General features: G+C 31.6%; 1 protein-coding gene across 1 annotated transcript in view; it reads left to right on the top strand.

Annotated features, from left to right (window-relative positions):
- The window catches only part of nAChRalpha4 (nicotinic acetylcholine receptor alpha4), a 197,192-nt gene that overhangs the window by 68,108 nt on the left and 104,878 nt on the right, over positions 1-24,206 (top strand). The window contains exon 4 of the mRNA XM_018457315.1: positions 13,450-13,559. Within this exon, the coding sequence (XP_018312817.1) occupies positions 13,450-13,559 (110 nt within the window). The remainder of the gene's footprint in view (positions 1-13,449; positions 13,560-24,206) is intronic.

Below are 24,206 nucleotides of genomic sequence, written 5' to 3'. Positions count from 1 at the left end.
CTATCAAAAGTCGAATACACTTGAATACACAGTCTCTAATAAGTTGAAATCGTATTACTTGTACCGCTATCGCTATTTCCTTGCATTGTGTCTGGGACTTTACATCTGTTAATCTCATGATTGTAATTTAAATTATAGGTAATTCTCAGATAGAATATTTAAGGTGAGATTGGCTACGTTTACACCGTGCGCTTAGTCCGCGACCTATACGATAAGTGTCTTTGTTTAATATACAGGATAAACAAGGACGTCTATTGTATAGGCCGTGGCCTAAATGCACGGTGTAAACGTAGCCATTGTATCGCATAGAGGCGGCCTGTGGGAGGGCAATCCCCGAAGCGTCAGCGTATGAGGGCGCCGTTCGGTGGGAAAAAAAAAAGTTACTGTTCAAAAGTTGCGATCTTCAGCAATTTTTTAACAGTAATTTTTATTTTCCTACTGTGTGCCGGTATTTGAGAATGAGTTGATAAGGGAAGTGGATATTAGTGAAGTAGTAAAGTAACTTTCTAAGGTTTTATAATTAATATTTGCCTGGTTACCCCGATTTTCTTCTATTTAGGAGATTCGTATTATATTAATCTATAGTTCTCTAGTTTTTGAGCGAATTTTTAAATATTGTTTTTACGCTATAATTGAAAATATACTATCGCTCCTTGTCTAACACAGGGAACTCCTTGTCTAGCACATGTTAAAAATACTAACTTCAAATGCAATTATCTTTTGAACATGCCTGGTTACCCTCCCTCAAAATGATACGTACGAGTATGTATAGAGAATATCATTATCTTCAAATAGTAAAAACTTCAAACAAATCTTAAGAAAAGTCATTTTGCGATACAACCACCTTAAACCTTATGCGAATATGTGAAACTTTCTCAATTTTTATTACGATAGTTTGTTTACGGAGGCTCGCAATAAAAAGTTTATATTCTTCTCCTATCCTGCTTATCGCTCATTCTCTTTCACGTCTGTTTCATCGTCTATCATACGCACGAAGAGAAAGTTTCGTATATGATAAATACAAAAGAACATTTTGTAAAGTCTGCATATAAAAAATCTGAATATGTTAAAAATTTCCCAGAAAAAGTATGAAATATGAGAAAATGTTTGTAAATTATCATTTACAAGAAAAATGATAATTTTTATTTGTACTATTTTATTATAACTTCATAATTCTTATATTTTAGAAGATATAGTAGAAGTAGAATATTTCCAATAGTGAAAAGTTATAGAATATTAACTGTATCGTGAGATGTCGAAATTTCGAGAGACTTGTCACGTAATATTTCCTGATATGAATCGCAAAGTTTCTTATGTAATGTAGGTAGGCATGGCGGTACCTATGCGATTTATTCTGACGAAACAGCGAAATATTTGAGAGAGCTTTTCTCGTACATTTGAGTTGCAGTTTAATTTTGCCGTAAAATCGACCTCGTACATATTGACGAATCCGCAAGCGAAATTACTTCTCCTTGCCCGAGCACGAAAACGAATTAAACTACGCGGTGAAATACGTCGCCAGCTGGCTTGGGAACTTACTTAATTGTATGGGATTGCAATTTAAAAAAAAAAAAGGAAAAAGGATATCGCAGAACCGTTGACACGCACATATGTCTCCGCTTTTAACGAACTAGCGGAGCAGGAGAGCTGTAAACGATTAATTGACCTTAATGGAAGTATAGAATTATTGATAAATTGCGCACAAGCACCGACATATGGGAATTATGTTGTAATTTTAGTATGCAATATTTTTATGTCGTCATTCTCGTGAATAATTGAGCAACGTGAAATATTTGATTAATGGCCTATTCGAATAATAAAATTAAAGGACAGTCTTTATTTTCGGGAAGTAATCAGTCAATATATAAAATTATTTCTAAATACACTTATATATTTAAGAGAAGAATGATTGGTCAATTTCTTATTCTTACTTCTTACTTCATATTATTGAATAACATTAAATATATTAAAAAATGGTTATTATCATAGTAGAAGTATAAGGGTATGCTCAATCAATGGTAGACCACGCATGTATCAAGCATACGTCACATTCGGCCAACCTTCGGCTATACTACGTTGTGCGGTTAAAGAATGCGGAAATTATCATAAGACAAAAAATGAGTCGGATTGAAAGGAGTCGGAAAATTTTTCGGATTGAAAGGCATGCTTAAAAGCATACGTTCGAATTTCGCGCTTAATGATGACGTACGCTTGCTACATATTTTGATTGGACAGTGGGTGTGGCCATGAGCAAGAGCATACCCTTATACTTCTACCATGGTTATTATGATCCTGCCTTATCGGCCGGGCGCTAGCTAGCCCCCGGCTAGTTTTCCCATCTTGATACCCCCAGCATAATTCTGTCTAGCGCCTAGATGAAATACTAGGTAGCACCCGGTTAGATTTCCGATACTGGCATGCCACGACCTTCCCCACGAGGCCCAATATAGAACATTGGAACGCCCAAATACATTTACCACTCGGGTTTCTTACAATTACAATAATAATGCACGCTCGAACTTTAATTTTATTTAGTTCTTCCTCAGTGTTTTGTAAATTTAAGCTTTATGAGAAGAAAATGATATTCACAGGCTCCTTTCGCTGGATTTTCTGTTAGGTAGTGGAACCGATATCTCAAACGAGAGCGAGGGCGAGGGCTTAGTCTGTAACAAAATCTCGTTTTTTTTAGTGATTCAGACAGACAGCAGCCAATACGTCGAAGATAAATTGATAGCGACAGCACAACATCAACAATCCTGTTATCTGCAAACACCTTGTTCGCATTCTCGCCCAGGCTCCTTCTTTTACTGTTTTTTTTTATGCTCGCGTATCACTTACGTGTTTCATCAGGCACTCTAATTACGGTCTGTCTTTATATCCTTTGATTTTTCTCTCAAAATTAAATTACCTATAATATACATATACATATATACAGAGTGTCCCGTAAGTTTTTGCCAATCGCTTTTGTGTAGATAGAACGGACTAAACTGACAATGAGTCGAAAAGTCCTCTACCATTTTGTAATTTTCATAATAATTAACAAGATATTAATTACTAAAAATTGCCAAATATTGTGGTCATCAATAATTTTTTATTTAAATACTATCAACCTTACAGAAAAACTGCAACATACAAAAATCATTTATTTTCTTCTCATAGAATCTCTAATCTAAGAATTTTTTCAGAATTTTTTATCAACTTTTTATTACTGCATTTTCTTATTCTTACCAACATGAAAAAATACGGTATTAAAAAATTTTGAAAAAATTCTGCAAAAATTCTCAAATCTTTATGAGAAGAAAATAAACAATTTTTGTCTCTTGCTGTTTTCCTGTAAAGTTGTTGATAGTATTTGAGTAAAAAGTTATTGAAAACCAATATTCAGCGATTTTTAATAATTAATATCTCGTTAACCATTGCTAAAATTGCAAAATGATAAAGAACTTTTCGACTCAGTTTAGTCCGCTCTATCTACACAAACGGGACACACCCTGTATATGAAAAATGTATATCATATTATATTTTTACGTATTTAATATAATATATAATATATATTTATGTATATAAATATTAAATATGTAGTAATGTAATATATGTATATAGTATATGCATATATATACGTACGTATAAAATATATACTACTATATATTTTATGGCTGTTTGTTTATAATAATTAATACTGTTGAATTATTTTATTATGTAAGAAAGAGAAAAAAGTCAATAAATTGTAATTGTTAAGTTTCTTTGTAAGTGCAGGTATTAAATGCATTATTCATATTTATGATTAATTATACGTCTATTTTTTTTCCTTGCCTCCAACTATTCGTAATAATCCTTCTTTATTTTATAACATGGATTAATGTACTTTACATTCATTTCTTTTTTCTTTTATTTGAGTCTCGGTTGTTTGATCTACGTTTCGCGGCTTCCTTTCTCATTTCTACTATTTCCTAATAACGTATTATCCACCATTATTTATTTTCCTTGCCTTTTTTCACGTTTTACATTCGATTTAAATTTGTCTTATTTTTTCTCTGCCATTTTTTGGCTTCGTACTTTATTGTTTTGCTTCTTTGCCCATTGGAGCTCTCTTTACTACCCCACCTCGATCTCTCTTCCTCTTTTATCCATCGTTTATAGTTCAGCTTTTCCTCTTCTTCTCTCTCTGTCTCTTTTTCCGCTCCATTATTTTCTTCTTGCTCCCGTCTATCTCTACCTCTGCTTTTCCTCTTCTTTTTTTGTACTTTGAGGTCGTTCGCTCTCATCAGTCTGGTTTTCGATTCTCTATGTCGATACCGGATAACAAAGTTAGCATGCCGACAACGCATATTACGCTTCAGGTGACTGATAATCTTTTATCCTTCCCTCTTCCTAAGCTAACGTCGTTGTATAAATAAATCGGGTTCCCGAGCGAACAGCGCAAAGACTTGTTTTTCGAAATTCTGTTACCGCAGGGAGCTTGCTCCGGAAATGTGCGCTATCTAGATACAACGTACGCTATATACACCGAGCACTTACAATAAATCAGATTTTTCAGGTGGTTATAAGATTTCCGCACCGCGACGCGCCAAGTAAATTTTCTCGCAACATTGAGCAAACGGGTCTTGCAAATCTTTTCTCGATGCACATGATTCTCTGTCTTACAACGTAATTTATCCGTTCACTATGTTGTGTATGATTTACACTTCCTCTTTGAAAGTGTATCCTAATCGAAAAATCTTTTTCCGTTTCGATTTGTTTGAGATATTAAACAATGCGATTGCAGTGTTATGACAGTAATAACGTTCCGATAATAACGTCGCTTATGCTTGCAAAAATTTTTCGATACACGGTAATGTCGAGAAGCAAATATTGAAGTTAGCTTCTAGCATTTTCCTAGAGGAAGCAACGTCTTCGTCATGTTCGCGGACGAGAACTTCGTACCCGATCGTGGTATCAACGTGCATCGTGAACCAAAACGGTTATCGCCACCTTCTGCGAAGTCGACTTTTACGACAGCACGTTTACCTCCGTGCGAAACATCGACTTTTAGCACGCCGTCGACCGAGGTATTAAATAAAACAAGACTTGTCGTCGAATCGCATGGGAGAACTAGTTCAGTTAGCCGTACGAAAGCTTACTCTCTGTTTAAACTTTATATAGTTATAGATTCCTCCGGGATGCGTAAATATAACTTTTTCTATGTCTCTTGTACTACTAGTTAGAAAGTTGGAGAACTTTCAAAAAACGAGAAGTTCTTAGCAAGATCGTTCGATCGTTTTGTAAGCGTAATCTTTTTATTTTTATCTCAATATCCAATCCTTGCGAAAACATCGCGAATTATTAGCAGTGTGCCAATTTGCCCGTTCCTTTTCAGACTCATTTCTTACTTAATCGACGTAATCGGTGAAAACGTCATCCCTTATCAAGCTCACTTTTTAACTTCTCGAAAGTAAACTTAGCAACGGCGCTGACTCGCGTTCCTCTCTCGAGATCACCGATTCAATTCGCGGACGTTAATTGCTATGTCGTCGCACGAAATTCTCAGCGGAGCTTCTTCTTTGAAACGAGAGATTGGTTTCGCGTAACTTTTCAGGCGGATGCACTTTTCCACCCCATCAGGGTCGGATGCGGAGAGGAGGGAGAGAAAGCTGCATCGTCGCAGAGGGAGAAGCTGCATCGAGAGAGGTGCTATCGACTCCGCTCCCGAAAACAATTCCGACATATTCCACCCTCTCCTGCTAGTCTCCCTATCATCTCACGGCGAAGCACACCGAAAAACACATAAATCTAAACTTCATTTACGTTCGCCAACGTCGACATAAAAATGCAGCTCGCACATAAACATTCGTACTCGCGCTCGAATTTATTTCCGTTGATTGCACCGACGCATAATCTCCAGCTGAAACAATTCTCGAATTTCTATGACAACTTTTTTCCGAGATTCCAAAGACAAGCTCGTAAATAAATGAAATCAGGTTAAATTGTCGACGTTAAAATATTTTTATATTAATGTAACACAATAATAGGGAATAAATACTGTACGTAATTAAAAAATAAGCATAAATAGTTTTTAAATTTTACATATTTTTTGTATGCTCTGATCTAAATTTTTAAATATATTTAAAGCTTTATATTGCGTGAAATTTGACTCGAATCTAATTATAATTTTAATTAAAATTATCGTGTTCAGTATTTAGTTTTCAAAAATATGAATTGCGTTTTAATTTTAATTAAATTTGGTAACTTAACTAATCGTATGATATTGATACGCTTCTTTAACCTTAGATCCAATGGATCGTAGTTGACATAAACAATAGTTTTAATCAGTAGCGACCATTCACTTTACTTTTCACCAATCTCTCGATCTACTAATAGTCGTGTAAAAACGTGAACTCTCTTTAGACCTCTCAGTACTTTGATTGAATCCTGTCTGGAAGAAATTCCCGTTGGATCCCGCACCATCTGCAGATTCTCGTCGCGATAATTGGCCACTAATTAACGGCCGCGGGGCAATCGAATTTTCACGAAGTTTCTCTCACGAGAGGAGATCCTTGAGCTCTCTTCTCGAACGAAATTATTCTCAGCGTGTTCTGCGAGGAAACCGAGTCATATCTCGATTGAATTTATCATCCAGCTACGAAATATCCGTATCTATGTTACAAAAAAAACCAAAGTATGTTTCGCATGTATAAATCTTAATGAGATTTCGTGAAGTAGAAATTTCTATTATTAAAACGTGTTGATGTTTAATATCTCACGCGATTTTCAATCAATTAAAAAATTATTGTGTAGATAAAAACGATAAAATAAATCCAATAACTTTAAAAATTCTATTTTAATAGGAACGCGTAAAGTAGTAATAATTTAATTATATTTCGGGATGCATGTAATGCGATTTAGACGATGATATGTTATATGGATATTTCCATCACGTTGTTCGTGTGCATTTCCCAACTGCGTGACATAGCGATCCTGGCCGCTGGAATTTTAGGGAGCACATTTAGCTTCGGACGCGTCTGACGCAGCTGCCGAGTTTCACCCATTTTCCCACGCGCGAAAATGCTAATATTTATACACAAAGTTATCATAAAACTAGACGTGCTTTTTGGCATGACGCTGTACAAATATGTAATTTACGACCAGTTCGTGGCAGCAGCGACATAAATGGTGAAATCTGCAAGGATTTAGTTTAAGCGTTAATACATGGCACGCTGTCCGCATATCATCATACTTTTTCTAACCACAAGTTATTTGTTAACGCGTACAAAGAATTTTGCAGCTGAAGCAAATAAAAGTTTAAGTAGAATTTAATACAATTTTTATTAAATTATTTAAGAGTATTAATTTTTAACATTGTTACTTGATATCTATTAATATGGATATAATAAGAAAAAGAAAGAAATGTATGTTATAACTATAGGTATATATTTCTAAATTTACTTGTTAATTTAAAAAAGCATTTGTATATTAATTAAAAAATTTACGAGAAAATTTTATTTCCAAAATTAACACTAAGTTAAATTTTTATTAAATGGTAGTTCTTAATCATTTTATTAATTTTACCATTTAAATAGTATACAAATTGTTTGTTACGTGTTACAAAAATAATTTATGAAAATAATTTAAAACAAATATTTTTAAATCTTAATTCTTTTTCTCTGAAATTGTAAAATTCACGCAAAAATATTATCATGATATTCTTCGCTTATTTATTTAATCTTTTTCTCTTTTTTAAAATTTTATTTTTATAGCTTAGTCAGGTATTCTCTACTTCTTTTATCTTTAAATAAATTAAACGAGAGTAATGTTTTACAAGAATAGAATTTATCAAGCTAGTTTTTATTCAAGTTAGTGCGATATTTATAACCTATTTTATTTTCTCCTCCACACAATATAATCGATTCCATTAAAAGAGTCAACAATCTTCATAATGTACAAGTACGCAGAGGTGTAAACATTGCGCTTTGTTATCTGATCGGAGCTGTCAAAAATTTGATCTACCTCATTCTTCCAATCCTTTGTGTTGTATACTTCCAGCTTAAAAATGTTCTCAGACTCAAAGAGCTACTGTCAAACTATAATCGAAGGTCTCATTAACGATTAAACAAAGCGTACAACTTATGATAGGATTTTACAATGTCGCGCACATATGTATATTTCGACGTGGCAAACATTTCAAGATAGATCGTTTCTTCTTGTTATCGAGAAATATGTTTCGCTCGAGATACTGTGCCGATGAATTCATGTGTTCATTCCTCCTCTGTCCTCTTGTCTTCTGAACAAGTTATTCTCTCTTGAAGGCTACTTGCTTCCTTCGAACGAAATCCATGAAATCCCGCGCAATCTCAATGCACAATTTTCTGCTTCGATATTTTCCGGCATACAGAACACGGATGTTTCCTACAGTTGCTCTCCTTGTATTATATAAATATGGTGCACATGTACTTGCAAGTTGCAAGTACATGCCTATGTATATGTGCAAGCGTGTCCGGGCGTAATCGAGCGAAACGCCGAGGAACGAAAGGACGAATGAGCGAGGGAAAATTGTAGACTCAATGGGGTTGATGACCTTTGCTCGGTAAAGCGACTGCCGTCAGCTCTTCATGATCGGAATAGTTTTTGCCAACTGAATAATTTAGAAGTTTTGTTTGTTTTAGGACTCATTTTAGACAATCTGTCAATTTGAGACAGAATTCCATTTATTATTTTGTCATAATATAATTTTGTGATAATAAAATTCTCATAATCAAGATTTAAAAAAAACGTTATGATATTTATCTACGTTTCGTATTGCTGCTCGATGCATAATAATGGCAAGAATCATTATCGCGCATGTCTCTTTTTCACTATTTAATTAGTAAAACGTACATAAACACACAATCGATCATACTGACATAACTAACGCTATAACTCGATGCGTGCGAAATATGAATATTTACTTAACGAGGCCAGATGTTGGTCCATAAATCAATGTACTTCATAATCTATACGAACCCTCCAAATGCATAAACCGTATAACGAGAAGTTGCGTCGTATCAAGTATTAAATATATTAATGGTAGTATTAACACAGAGCGCGAAAATAATTTATGATACCGCAAATGTCAAACTCTAGAGTGCTTGCCAAATTTTTAACAGCGAAGACATATGATGTAAAACGCGATAGACATAAATATGATACACAATGGGCCTTTATCGTGATACCATTTTTTAAAACGCAATTGAAAAAAAGCATTAATCTTTTTTAACACAGATTCACTATTTTCGTTGTTTTAAAATCGCGTTTTCTGCTATTAAATTTATCTCGAAGTACATAAAAGGATATCGTTATTTTTATGAGGAAGTAGCGGAGTGTGAATAATAATAGAACTTTTTCATAACTTCACGTGACTTATAAAATATTTCTTTTACTATATTATTTAACAATATATTAATTAATCTTTATTAAGATTAGAAACAGAACCGTTTGTATGAATACTATACCTCAATTAAGTACGGAAATAGCCAATTATGATAAAAGTTAAATATTAGATTAATCCATATTATGTACTTTAAATAATTATCTCAGAAGTATGACTGCGCACCGGACTTTCAACACAATCAATCCGAAATTAATCTGATATTAATAATCCTCCCAAATTTATTTAGATTGTTGATTTAAAGATTTTAAGATGCCTACTAGCATCTTAAAACCTGTAATGAACTTATTGCAAAAAATATTACCTCGATTTGTTTCTGAGATAAATTTATTTAAAATACATATACTATATATGTATTATAACTATATATCTATAACATCAAACTTTGATCATAATAGGTTTTTCTCTATTTAATGTATTAATTAACTTTTTAAATAGAAATTTATGCGCAAAAGGAGATTACATGTTTGCAGAGATAGGTATTTTAACCAATGAGTTTCCACATGATTTGAAGTTTGTGGCATTGGTGACTGAGCACCGAGTCTATTGAAATAATTGATTCATAAGTGAATTAATTACTAACTATGGTACTTGAACCGCGGTTTATATTAGCGATGGTACAACAGCTGCACGATGTCGCGAAGCCTGAGGGTGTACACGCATATGTGCACGCATAAGGTGTGTACCGTTGAGTGTTTCACGATTCTATGTGAATGTTTCGCGTAATTAGGCTGTCATACGTATATATGTATGTGCCTCAATATGTCGTGATTAATAGACATGTAAATAGCTGCAACCCTCAGCTATTTCCTACTACAATGCCTTGCGCGAAGCGAAGGATGAATTTCCTATTACAACAGTCTCTTGTTTCATATCAAAATATTGCGAATCATGCACATGATGATTTAAATAATATGATGATTATGGTTTATTTTGAGGTTTATTTATTACACTTCTATTTTGAGCTTGAAACTTACTTGAAACTTGAATTAATAATTATTATTGTGTTTCATCGTCGAATATTTAAATCGGTAATTAATGAATATAATTATGTGATGAATAATCACGATCAACGAATAACAGGAATAATCAAGGATTATTTCTGGTTATTTCTATAATATTTATTAATTATTATTTGATAAATATGATTATATAATTACTACATAATTAATAATTATTTTAGATGTGTTTACATTAATGGTTAACTTCAAAATTGATCAATTATCAGCCAACAAATATAATTTACTCACTTAGGAATTGCGCAAAAAAGGATTGTGATTTGTCATTTATGTATGAAGTAAAATTTTTATTTTTATTTGCACTATATAATTATCCAATCACATATAAAATTGAAAATTGCGTTAATCATTATTATGCGATAAGATATTGTGTAACAACGTCTAATTAAAAAAGAATCAAACTAACTAAGAATATAAGACCGAATTTTCACTTCACCCCCTGCCTTTGCGCGGAACAAATTCGAATCCTTTTTGGAATCATACGCGTGTCACGTGTCCGGCAAAATTGTCTGTACATATGTGTCCATGGAAGAAAACATTACGTTACTCACGTACAGATTATGACATTTTGTACGATTTTCTTGTATCAAGTGGAAACTTGAAACTATTTTACATTTTCGAAAAAAATTTTCTTTTGTTGCGTAGAACATCCTTTGACAAAATTATATTAAATTGTACACAATATTAGAATGTTCAGAATATATAATTTCTATAATTGACATGAAACATTTTCTAGAGTATATAATTTCTATAATTGACTTCATTTTATAATTTGGAAATGTGTTACATTACATATAATTAAATAAAATAACACATATTAAATATTATCTATTCTAATGACAAAATGATTAATCTCAAGCATTTTTAAGTATTAGATAATAAAATTAAATTTTATCCTCTTTCTCTCAATATTTTAATTCAAGCTTTAATTGGATATATTTTTAATATTAGAGTAGTTATTCTAAAAAGATTTTTATAGATTTTAGTTACAAATGACAAAGGCTATTATCAAAAATTGGAAAATATTACACTTTAAAATCTTTGAAATGATTATTATTAAAATTTTTACGAGCGAACGAACGAAAGAATGTAAGGAACATGTGAGAGAGAATATGTAAAAGCAGTTTTCTTGAGTATTCACCAGCCATATAGAATAAATTCTCTCTCGAATCACAGAAAAAGAATGGGTTTTTCAGGGAAAATGCCGACAAGAAATATTTGTGGGGAAAAGTGCACTACTGTCTCTCAGGTTTTAGTTCGCGACAGTAACCTTCAGGGAGAGAGAATGTGGCTTTTATCACTTCACAAAGCAACAGAAATCATTATAATAAGAAATTACATTTGGGCTTTAGGGCGACAACTGGTTGAAAAAGAGGAAAAAGCAAAATGTAGGTCGAAATTATATTACGTTACACACTATTTATCGCATCTTAAATCAAATGCAGAAATACTTCTTAATGTAGATAATTCATTAAACACGTCAACTCTTCTTTTTAATATAAATTTTTTTATTAAATAGTTATAAATTATAATAAAAAATAATAAAGTATAATAAAATATGACTGTAAATAAGTAAATGGTCAATTATATATAGAATGTAACTAAAATAAGGTAACAATCTTCTAACTCACCACCAAAACATGAAAAAAAGTTCTTATGCATCACAAATTCATTGTTACTGTCAGATATAGCAAAAAATATTTCTAGGACCAATTGCATAGCTTCTACGATCATCCGATCTAAATCCTCTAGATTTTTATTTGCAGGGATACTTGAAATCCTTAGTTTATGAAGTTCCGGTTGCCAATGAAAACATGCTACGCCAAAGTATCTTTGATATTTGTGACAATTCGTAATTGCCCCGGGATCTTTAAAAGAGTGCAACAGTTCATGATTCGACGTGTTCAAGCATGTATTGAATCAAACGGAAAATATTTTGAACATTTACTATAATTAAAAATTGAAAATAAATCACATATTCAATAAAGTAATAAATATTTTTTTATTTTCCCCTATTAATAAACATTAATCGGACTATATTTCTTAAGGCGTATATCGTAAAGCTAAATGAATGATTGCATCATGTTCAGCGACCAAAAAAACATACAGTATCACATTTAAAATCCGATTTAAGCCATTTTTGCATCAAATTAAGCATATCAAAACTTTGATTTAAGTATCGTTCATTAGCGACCTTTTTTTTATAAAAATTTAGGGGTGTTCTTTTGGCATGAAATGGAAGCTTTTGAGCTGAGAGGCCGATTAAAACAAAATATTTTCTTTTTTCCTCGTCAGTCTAATATATATACATATACACTCACCAACTAAAAGGTTGCAACACATTTTTTTGATGGATTTCGGAACTCATCAGTCTTGCTCGTAGAGCGGTTGAACCCAAATGGTTAGATTTATAAGTAAGAATCAATCGCTCAGTGAGCAAACTATATTTCGGAACCCATTGAAAAAAATGTGTTGCAATCTTTTAGTTGATGACATATAAGCGATTATTTATGTCTATTCTTGCACTAATATCAAATGTTTTGATCGGAATTTTTCCACAAATTTCGATATCATTTATTACGATTTTTCAATTTTCAGAGTTTGTGCACACACACACACACACACACACACACACACACACACACACACACACATATCTCTGGAATTAAGTTTCATGTTAAAATTACGTAAAATTAATATTTTATTTGAGTACTTGTAAAATTAATTACAAAATTTAATTTTGTTATCCATGAAGCTTTATTTGCGGAAGATTTATTACTTTTTATTTATGAATTATTGATACCGGAGTATTAAACAAAGATTCTATTATGAAATATTAATGTTAATAACAATGGAAAATTGCAATTATTAATCGCGATTACTAAAAATTATATTTATCGTGAATAAATTTGCTGTTCCACTTATTTGCAATTCCACGACGCATTATTAATCATGTTATAGATTTTACGCAATCCATTAACAGGAGGGTATCAATAATATGTTTATATTTCTTGTATTGGCTGTTTCAAGTCATGGTACGACTACAAACTGCGATGGGAGCCGAAGGAGTACGGTGGAGTTCACATGTTGCACGTGCCGTCCGATCACATATGGCGGCCTGACATAGTGCTCTACAACAAGTGAGTTCATCAGCTGCGTCTTGTTTCGGATTTTGATTATTATGGATACACATTGATCTGATATATATACATATCGTAGTGGCACAGCATGTTGCCAAGAGAGAAAGAGAGAGAAAAAGAGAGGGAGAGAAAGAGAGAGAGAGAAAGAGAGAGAGAAAGAGAAAAACTGAGGGTCGAGCGGGCACACGTTTAACACATAGTGGTTTTGTGTGTTGATCTGCTATGCAAATTGCGATCAAAATACGTATTGTGCGCGTGTGTCTTTTTTTATTGTGCATGGCAATCCGTAAAATTGATCATATGATGATTTTAATTAAGTTTTATACGATACGTATTTTATTTTTTATTCAGAATAAAAAAGAATAAAAATCAGAATAAAAATTACGATTTATGTATTCATAGCGATTTGCAACTATTAAGTTTCATTTGATTTATAGTTTGGATAAATTTTTTTTTTACAAATCGAAGTAACTGCGATTTATTATAGTAACTTTTAATTGTATAATTTAAATAGATTTACTTTTCCCTTTTGAATTGCAGCGAAACTAAAATTGGTTTTCTATAACACATATGTATTTATTTCCAAATTGTTTTAAGGTAACTTTACACCACCAGTTAATCTAAATTAATTTAAATTTGTTACACAGTAAATCGATAGTGCATGTGCGTACCAGTATGTAACTGTTTGCAATGAATAATGAAACTAAACAAAAAACGAGTGTCCACTCAACCCCGATGAGAGAGGTACCATTGTCGTGCATATTGCATTTCAGAGTAGGACGGTATATTCGATGCGGTACATCTCGCGCCGCGGCATCGTTTCAAAAGTTACGGAAAAATGTGAAACAGTTCAATTGGCGGTGATTTTAAGGAAGCTCGTGAATTTTAAAAAACATCTTTAAAGTAACTTCGATCAAATAAATTAATAGTGTGCGAAAATCAATCTACAGACGCATTTTATTTCTTTAATATCAATCACAGAAAGATATTGACAATTTAGAAAAAAAACTAATTACGTTGAAATAGAACGTGTGCAGAATAATCACGTGCTTAGCAAGCTTTATGAAGAAACTATTAAATAAAACATACTTGACACGTACGTTTTTATAATACAATAAATACATTATAAGAAAATGATTTATACTAATAGCAATTTTTTAATCAATATATATGTAAATGCATAATATATATAATAATATATGTATATAAAAAACATCCATATGTATAAAGTATTATTTTATTGGTTTATTGACATAAATATTTCTGGATATTTCTCGTTAATAAATAGACACATGTTTGTTAAAGTGTAAATAATATGTTAAAATAGCACATTACAATATATAGTTTCGTGAATAATCCTACATGATAATATATGCAAAATATTTCGGTGACGTAATATTTTTATGCGTGTAATAAACATAAAAACGAAAGATGAAAATTTATGATGATATAGTAATTTATGATGTAGTAGGTAATGTGATGAAATACATCAAAAATTTTTCTATCTCAGACGATTTCGATGGTTTCGACGATTCACGTGCTTCCTCGATCCTTTGCGAGTACCGAGTGGCTGTTGAATAAAACATGTGCCGAACGTTCTGCTACTACGAGCAATAACATTATTTATTGAGCAATAAATTGTCCCGAGAGAATTTTTACCATAATAATTGAGACACTTCCGGTGCTCTTACAAGTAAAACGCTTGGCACGCAAAATTGGTCTTACAACTACAAAGAGTTAAAGCATTAAAATTACGCATCCTCGCTTGTAATTACGTACTAGAGCCTCAACATTCCTCACTGACATTGTCTGTACATATTTGCGTAACTTTTGCTGCTCTTGTCGCCTAACGAACGAGAGCTTTACGCGAGCTTTTTCGCCAGATTGCCACGGAATTTGTAATTAGACGTACCTACATTTATTTCACAATTAACACTTTGAATCATTTTTCTACCGCGAGTGTCAAGGAATGTAATGGAACGATTCGTTCATGAATGTCGATGTTCGGAAAAATTTAAATCGATATAATCTCGGTGTTACAAATGAACCAAGATATATTTATTTGCAGCTTACGTTACAAAATACTTTTACAGTCATCTTATTACTATAAAATGCGATTATGTCAATTAAAATCAATTAAGATGTCCAACGATCGCGTTATTACAAATCCTTGACTCACGCTCGTGTCAAGCATGCGAGCGATGTAGTCATCCCATAGATTATTATTCATATCGCATGAAACATGGGCGCTGCGGCGAAATGTTTGCGCGAACAAGTCCCAATAAACGGGACATCACCGCAGGGAATCGCAAAGAAATGTCATGCTGAACAACCTCGATTCTGTCGTCAAAAAAATAATTTTACAATCTTACACGGGTCTATTCAGGATACGATGGATCGAAAAACTATACGATTGTAGGCAATCACTATGAAAAGCAATTTCCAATTATTTCTCGATTCGAAAAAAAGAAAATTAAACAAAGATTCTCGTCTATTCGTCAAAACGATGGTAAAATTGGCATACGAACGATAATTAATATTCCGTTAATTTACTTAATAAACAAATTTATCGCCTTTACAAATATTTATTCTATTTAAAAATAATTATTGCAGATGACATTATTATTCGCGATTAATGTCTTGTTCGGTTATATATTCAAATACGTGACAAGATTTTGTAAAATTTAGGAATGACATAGAAATTTTCTGTATTGGTATAATGCTTTCTATTCTATTGCTCGTAACTCATTTTTCTTAATATGCGTATTTTGGTGACGCGTCCTGCATTTTTTCTTACTCATTTCTTATAATATAACAAAATATTGTCACAAGAATAACTATTGATGATCCTTAAACTATCAGAACATTTATATTTAATGCAGCAATTATTAACTTCTAATCAGTCGATTCACAGTATATGTACATTCTCATTATCCTGATACACATTTATATTAAAAAAAAGTTGACATCGACAGGCTCTAATTTCGATTAAAACGGGATAGTAATCACAAATTGTAATATTAATTTAAAATTTGATTCTTCTGTCACAATATTCGGAGAGATTTAGTGATAGTGAATATACAGTATACGCAAAAAAAACTCGCGACTTTTACAACTAACACTTCAATTTAGTTTAGCTAAATAAAGTGAATTGATGGGGGCAAATTTGATTATAACAAATATTTTATCCTTCTATCAAATATTTATTCGATATGATTTTCTTTAATTACAATCACTGCGTTACTGTGTCACACTCAGCAAACATAATAGTGATTAAAATCGCATTGTTTTTGGCGTATATTGTACATGCTTCGCCAACATTCTATGTTAAACACAATACTCATGAGTATCTCAATTTCTGAAACAGATGACAGCTTTTACACTTTTCCACTGTTATGTAGCAAAAAAAATTGCGAAGAAAGAATTCTATCTATTAAATAATTTACTCGATATTTTATATCGATTCTAAAGCATTAATAATTCGCGCAAAGGCCCGCGCTTTTCTGTATTCGATGCGAAAGCATCGCTGATATCGAATCTACATATCATATATATAGATCGTGAATATTAAGCACCATGGATATAAAGCGGAAAGTAAACGTTGTCCATACCTACTCGCGGAATATTTCAAATATTGCAGTGTTAAAACACGCACTTGTTTCCGCGCGATATCTATTTCTATTTTTGAAAGAAATAAATTGTTCGTCGCGTACGTCGAGTAACATTAAATAAATGTCATTTGCTTGAAGAGCAATTGAATGTCAAATAATGAAGCATTTTTTTCTTTCAATATTTCAGATTCATATATGAACTTTTAAATGTTTTTTAAATAAAGTTGATATTAATAATAATCTTGACACTTTAATAATAATTTAATAGCAGAAATGGTTCATACAAAAATGCCTTCCATCTCTTATTAGTATAAAAATATTTGTGCCACTAATGAATCGAAGGAAAGTTTTTTCTTTCCTTAGTAATAGCACAATCGTTTAATAATCGTTGCGTCGATAGTCTTCGATCATCAACAATAATTGAAAACCATTTATTCTCATGAATACCATTAGTTCACTGATTATTTCTTTTTATTAGTTATCGCGTCTTCGCGTCTTCGAGCGTTGTATTGAAGAGATAAAAACTATAAAATATTGTCATAACATATTTTACATTTGATATGATTCTCCAGTTGTAATTTCATGTATCTAATATAAAAATTAAATAAATCAATAAAACATATATACATTTAAATAAAGTAAAAAATTAATTAGATAAAAGTTATTCAAGTATACCAATACTAAACAATGCAAGAAATATTTTATTAATTTAATTATGTGATATACAATTATTATAATATATGATAATTTCTGTAGATAAGAAATGTTATTCATATCGATACATAAATTATTCAATGGACCTGATGTATAAATCGTCACACAGTAGCTTTTATGCAGTTATTTTTCTCTATATGTGAATTAATTTACACGCACGTCATGTTGCCGAGAAAAAAGAGAATAATGTTCCACGGTCCATAAACAATTCTCATCTCACAGCAACTGCTCAACTCGGCGGCTGCGATTTATCGGAGTCGCTGTCAGAAAGCGAGTTCCGGATAGATATCGACTTAAAAAATGGACGAAAGCGTAACGTGTTCTTTCGGAAACGACATACTTTATACGTGGATTCTTTCTAAGCTATGGTTTACGAGTGATCTGGATAAGGTATCAGCGTATACCTACGTATGTATCCTGGCCGGAGAGATTGAAATTTTCGCACGTTGAAATTTAAGCGATGAAGCTCACACTATTTCTTGTGTCCACATTCTCGGCGAGAAACGTTTTCAAAAATGTAAACACGCGCTAAATTGACGACTTTATGTAAACTTGATATAAATGAGGCCATATAAGTGTGTCATGTTCTCGGAAAAATCATTTTTTGTTGAAAAAGTCTTTGTGTGCGCGCACCGAGATCGATAGCTTATAAAATCTTTCAAGTGCGAGTTACGAGAACGTTTATGAACTATAGAACGTATGAAATCTATCTCTTAATTCTTCATTTTTATCGTCAAAATAAAATATTGTTTAGACAGACAGCTATCCTTAAGACTTTAATTGAGAGTTTCATTTACGCTGAATTCTCAATTACGATACGAAGGATGCTGCTATTAACGGGGAATAAAGGCTTAACTAAATGACCCTTTTATCATGTATTTAAGAGTCTGTGCGATGCAAGCTGAATTTTTTTATTGAATGGTTAATTTAATTTATTCGTCATTTGATTTTTGCGAGACCCGGTTTCCTCGTGAAAGCTATGTTAAATCTCGTTGCGAAATAAAGTTGAGTTTCGCACATATTTGCATTCGTTGCGAGTCACTGGCTCTAAAGGTTTTCCATTCACTGTGTCCAAATATTCTCGTTGGGCGTACCGTAAACTTTACCAACAAAGAGCTGGCCAAAATGCGATATCGCGAATCTTCGTGAAAGTAATACCATGTATGTTACGATTGTATCATTCTCGCCGAATTTATATTTTGGATTGTATCCATCTGCATAAATAGAAAGTATAATTTTAACATTATTATTATAATACACTGCTTGTACATTTCAATAACAGGAAACAATTTGAATTTACGATATTAATTACTTAAACAATTTATTAGAAATTATGCACAAAAAATATTTTTAGGAAATATACAGAATTATGACAAATACTTTAATCTTAACTAAAATGACAACGTTTTAGTAACTAAAAATTTGAGATAAAATCAAGATTAAATACGTCACAGTAATAACTGCAAGATAAATGATGCTTCTTGCAACGGACGTAATAGTTTACCAGCTATTAAATCCATTTTTCTACTTGGTGATATTTAGACACTCTTCCATTTCAGGTTTTCACTTGACGTTTCACAAAAATCAGCAGTATATACATTTCCGATATTTCAATTTTAAAGAAATACGATGCGATCAGTCTCACAGGATCATAAAATCAATATAGCGATTGTATACTCGATTTTAACGCGAAAAGTTATGAACACTATTTTCAACGCGTTCTTATCGTTGAGTATAGTATACCATTCTGTTCCGTTAATAAAACTTTACGCCGAGACATAATTTCGAGCGAAGCGATAAAAGCGACACGTTATTTCACGGCGATAGAAACGTGAATGAATATGCGCCCCCGCATATTAAAGGGATGAATTTAGAAACAAAGTTGGGATCAGTAATCGTAGTTAATTGAAAAAGCTTGGGAACCACATATAAGACACAACGACATATAATAAGTATATGAAATGAATGAAAGATTATATATTCAATAATATAACGTCATTATATTATTGAATTTGGAATTTAAAAAAGTCTGTACTATCAACCTCGATCAAGTTCGGCCGTCGATCCAGCATCCGCTTAAACGTAGTAAGTAATACTTGATAAATTAAATGTTTTATAGATGCGACGAATATAGAGTTACTCTATTTAGTATGTATTACAGTATTCTAGCCGTAGATTTCGATCGATATACATTTAGTATTTTATTTTTCTTATTATCTACAATATAATACTCGTTTATAGCTGTACTATCTCTCAAAATAAACATCTGTTTTCAATTATAACTGGTGCGAATTCGATCATGGAAGTTGCCTAGTTATTATGCCATGTCTGGTTAACGGATCACGGTTGTATAATGAAGCAACGATAAACAACGATTAACATGCTTTACACGAAAGCGGCGAATTTATGTATACGTCTCGTGAATTCTCTCGCCGATCGCGCGCTTATGCAGTCAGTGTAATATCATTATATAGCAGATTTGCGTTAAATCAAGCATTGCATATTGGATAAACGTCATGTTTACGTCACTCTTGTGCAGTCGACTCCAGGTTGGGAAGAGGCGTGATTAGTAATCACTATAAATTTATTCTCATGTACATGAAGCCGGACATTATGAAAGACTAATTACTAAAATATTGAATTGGAGATATTACCTCTCTCGCATTTCGCGCGCTATTGTTTCTAAAAATATACTTTATACAATATATTTTTAATCAGTATATTAAATTTCTTAATACTTTTTAATTCCATATTATCAAAATATGTACTGTATTAAGATAACTTCATTGATGACACTCGCAAGTCAGACGGCACAGGATGGCTTTAGCACAAGCATAAATTATGCGACACTGATCGTCACCATTGTTAGTGTGATCGCACAGTGGTTGCCGTGGATTTGGGACAGCGTTATTATATTCTGAGATCTGTGTGAAAGGAGTTGACTCGGCCCAATCGCGAACGTCCTGAGGATCTGCGGCAAAGTGATTGACGGTACGTGCTGCCAGCCACACGAAATGCGAGATAATATACCTACGCACCCTCAGTTGCATACGTAAGCATTGCCTTCATGAATCGTTCAACGGCGTTTGCTGCTGTGACAATAGGGTGACAAGCTTGAAAATGCCCGTAATATTTGTGTTGGCTTTATACTTAATTTTTAATTCTTTGCTTTTTGAAAGAACATATATGCTTTTATAACAATTTGTTAGTATATTTGACAATAAAACCATACTAATTTTTAAACAATAAATAAAAGCGCAGAAAAGCTATACGCAGGATGTCGTTAGCGAAAGTCATATATTTAAAACATAATTGTTAAAAAATAATAATAAAAACATAAACGTTTCGGCCAAGATATAGCCATCTTCTTTACATACTGAAGATGGTCATATTTTGGCCGAAACGTTTTTTATGTTTTTATTATTATTTTTAACAATTATGTTTTAAATGTATGACTTTCGCTAACAACATCCTGGGTGTGGCTTTTCTGCTTTTTTATTTATTGTTTATAATTTAAGCCACGTTTTGTAATTTTAATATTAATTTTTATAATTGTATACAAACCAAATTAATTAACAAAAAAATCAGAAGTATCTTATTTTTAATGACAGATATTCTATATATCGCGCTAATTATTAAATTACCTATAGAAACATTTGTATTTCAAGGAATTAACATATTAGTGATTAATAATGTTAATATTTTGAAAAAGAATAAAAATAATTAAATTTTATGTGTCCAAATAATTTTTGAATTTGAGTAAATAAAAAATAAACGTACAACATTCTTTTTAAAAAATAATGTTTTCTTAATACATGATTTTTTGGTTTATTAATTTGTTGTGAAATTAGTGAATCAAATTATAATATTTATTTTATAACGGAATAGTTTTGATTATTCATGTAAAAGAAAATATTAGCAAAATAAATTTTGGCCTGGAAACTTCATATTAATTAAAATAGAAATAATAAATTTGTATTATAATTGAAAACGATACGAATATTGAAGTTTCAGTACACGAGATACAAACTCGGATTATGCACTCTCAAAGTAAATTCTCGAGTTCGAAGGTAAAAGGATTAAGTAAAGAAGTTAAAAGATTATAGAAGCGCCTGGAGTTCACTTTACAATTATTCGATAGATATAGCAGTAATTCTCTGTTTCCAAATTTTACAATACGATACGGTCGAAAAATTGAAATCGCTATAAAAAACATTTTTCACTATCATCAACAATTCCATTTCTTTTTATATCGGACAATCATGCTTGTTTATTAAATGCATACCATTTTTATTGGAAAATATTTTTATTAACTTTTATGTTGATTTACAGAGAGAGAAATATCGAGAGAAATACCGGAAAGTCTCTCGGAACAGTCGACTCGATTACAAGTCAAGAGTTCGAGCATGAAATGTCTATCGACTGTATTTCGAATATACTTTCATTCTGATTCGCATCAATCCATCGTAAAGAATTTCCTCGCCGAAACGAATACCATTATTGCTATATTACATCTATTATAAACTTTCTGGAAAAACGCTGACGTATGAATTTTGATAGAAAAAAATATTTTACAGGAAACATGGGATAATTTTATTTCAGTGTAGAAGTTGAAAAAACGTATTTGTTTAGCATCCCATTTGTTTCACCGTTTTTATTTTATTTATCTTGCGATCCATTGTTTTCTTGTATACTTACCAATTGATGGATAAATGAAGTAAAGAAAGGGAAATAAAGGGAAACGGAAACATTGTTTAATTAAGAGTCTCCGGCTTCCATGCTTTTTCTTTTCTCTGGAGAACAGAAACGGTAGGTCGGTCGACAGTAACGCCTGTTTCCTCCGAAGTTCACATTATTTAGAAAACTTATCGGTTACACCGAAAAAAAACTACGGATCTTTTGTAAAAACTCTGTTCAATTTCAAATTAAATTTTAATTGAATTTACCATCACTAATTTGAGTATGCTTACTGTTAAGAATGATCGAAAAATGATGTATATAGCTGGATAAAATTACAGTTCTGTGTCTTGCAAAGATAATTTTAAAAATATACTGAAAAGTTCCTGATAACAAATATATTTCTCAAGCTTTTTTGTAAATACTTTAAAATTAATTCTTACAAAGACATTGTAATATTAATTACTTAAGTTAAACGATTAAAAGCAAATAATTCTAAATTAAGCTTCTGACTAACGGAAAAAGGAAAAAATTGATATAGAAAATTGATGAATTAAATAAAGCATATTATTTAATGAAACGTTTACTAAGAAAAAATTAAGTTAAAATTTTTCAATCGTCTTAGAATTTGAAAATTACAAGACTCTGATGCTGTCTTAAAATTATTTTTATAAATTTTGTAATATACAGAGTGTAACTGAAATAACGCCAACTAATCATATAGTGCTATTCCTGATAAAAAAACTAAGTCGAAAAGTCCTCTATCATTTTACAATTTTTGCACAATAACTAACGAGATATTAATTTCTAAATATTGCCAAATAAACGGATAACATTGATGATAAGACAATTTTGAGATATCTTTCCGTATTCTTTGTGAAATATTTTGAATATTTTTCTTAAAGAACTCTTAAAGATATCTTAAAGCTGTCTTATACGTCAATTTTAGACATATTGCTCATTGGGTAACTAAAAAAAATATTGCGAAAATTGCCAAATGATAGAGGATTTTTCATTTCAGTTTTTTATTACGAATAGCACTATATAATTAGTTGGCGTTATTTCAGTTACACCCTGTATACCGGGTGTTTCAGACCGCCCATTTATCTTCGCAGGATAAGGTCCAATTGAAAAAGTGTTCTAACAAATTGTAAATTCATTTAAATGAATTAATTTCAGAAATTATAATTGCGTGCCGATATGGTTGTCGGACTTTCAACGCAATGAAATCTGAAAATATTAATAATCCCCCCAAAATTCCCAACATTTTACATAAAATTGATTGTTCTTTTTTTAAGAATCTTTTTATAAGAATTTTAGTAAAAATTGGGGATTGCACTACAAATATCTGTAGAAATTAAGCAATTAAATTTTAAGATATTAATAATAATGTTGGATAAAAAGGTCTAACGATTTAAATTGATATTTTAAAATAATATTCTAACAAAAAATAAAGAAGAAAATAACACGTGTTAAAATTCATATACAATATTATCAGTTTCTAAACTTTTTTATTAAAGAAATGGGTGTGTTGCAGAAAAATATATATAATTTTTATTAAATCTTGAAATATATACAGGGTGTTTCCAAATTAAATGGCAAAACTTCGGGAGCGTGTAGAGGAGTAAAAAACTAAGAAAAAAAG

The sequence above is a fragment of the Mycetomoellerius zeteki genome, unplaced genomic scaffold (assembly GCF_001594055.1).
Source record: "Mycetomoellerius zeteki isolate Tzet28-1 unplaced genomic scaffold, Tzet1.0 scaffold114, whole genome shotgun sequence".
Lineage (NCBI taxonomy): Eukaryota > Metazoa > Arthropoda > Insecta > Hymenoptera > Formicidae > Mycetomoellerius > Mycetomoellerius zeteki.
This window is presented reverse-complemented; position numbering and strand designations above follow the sequence as displayed.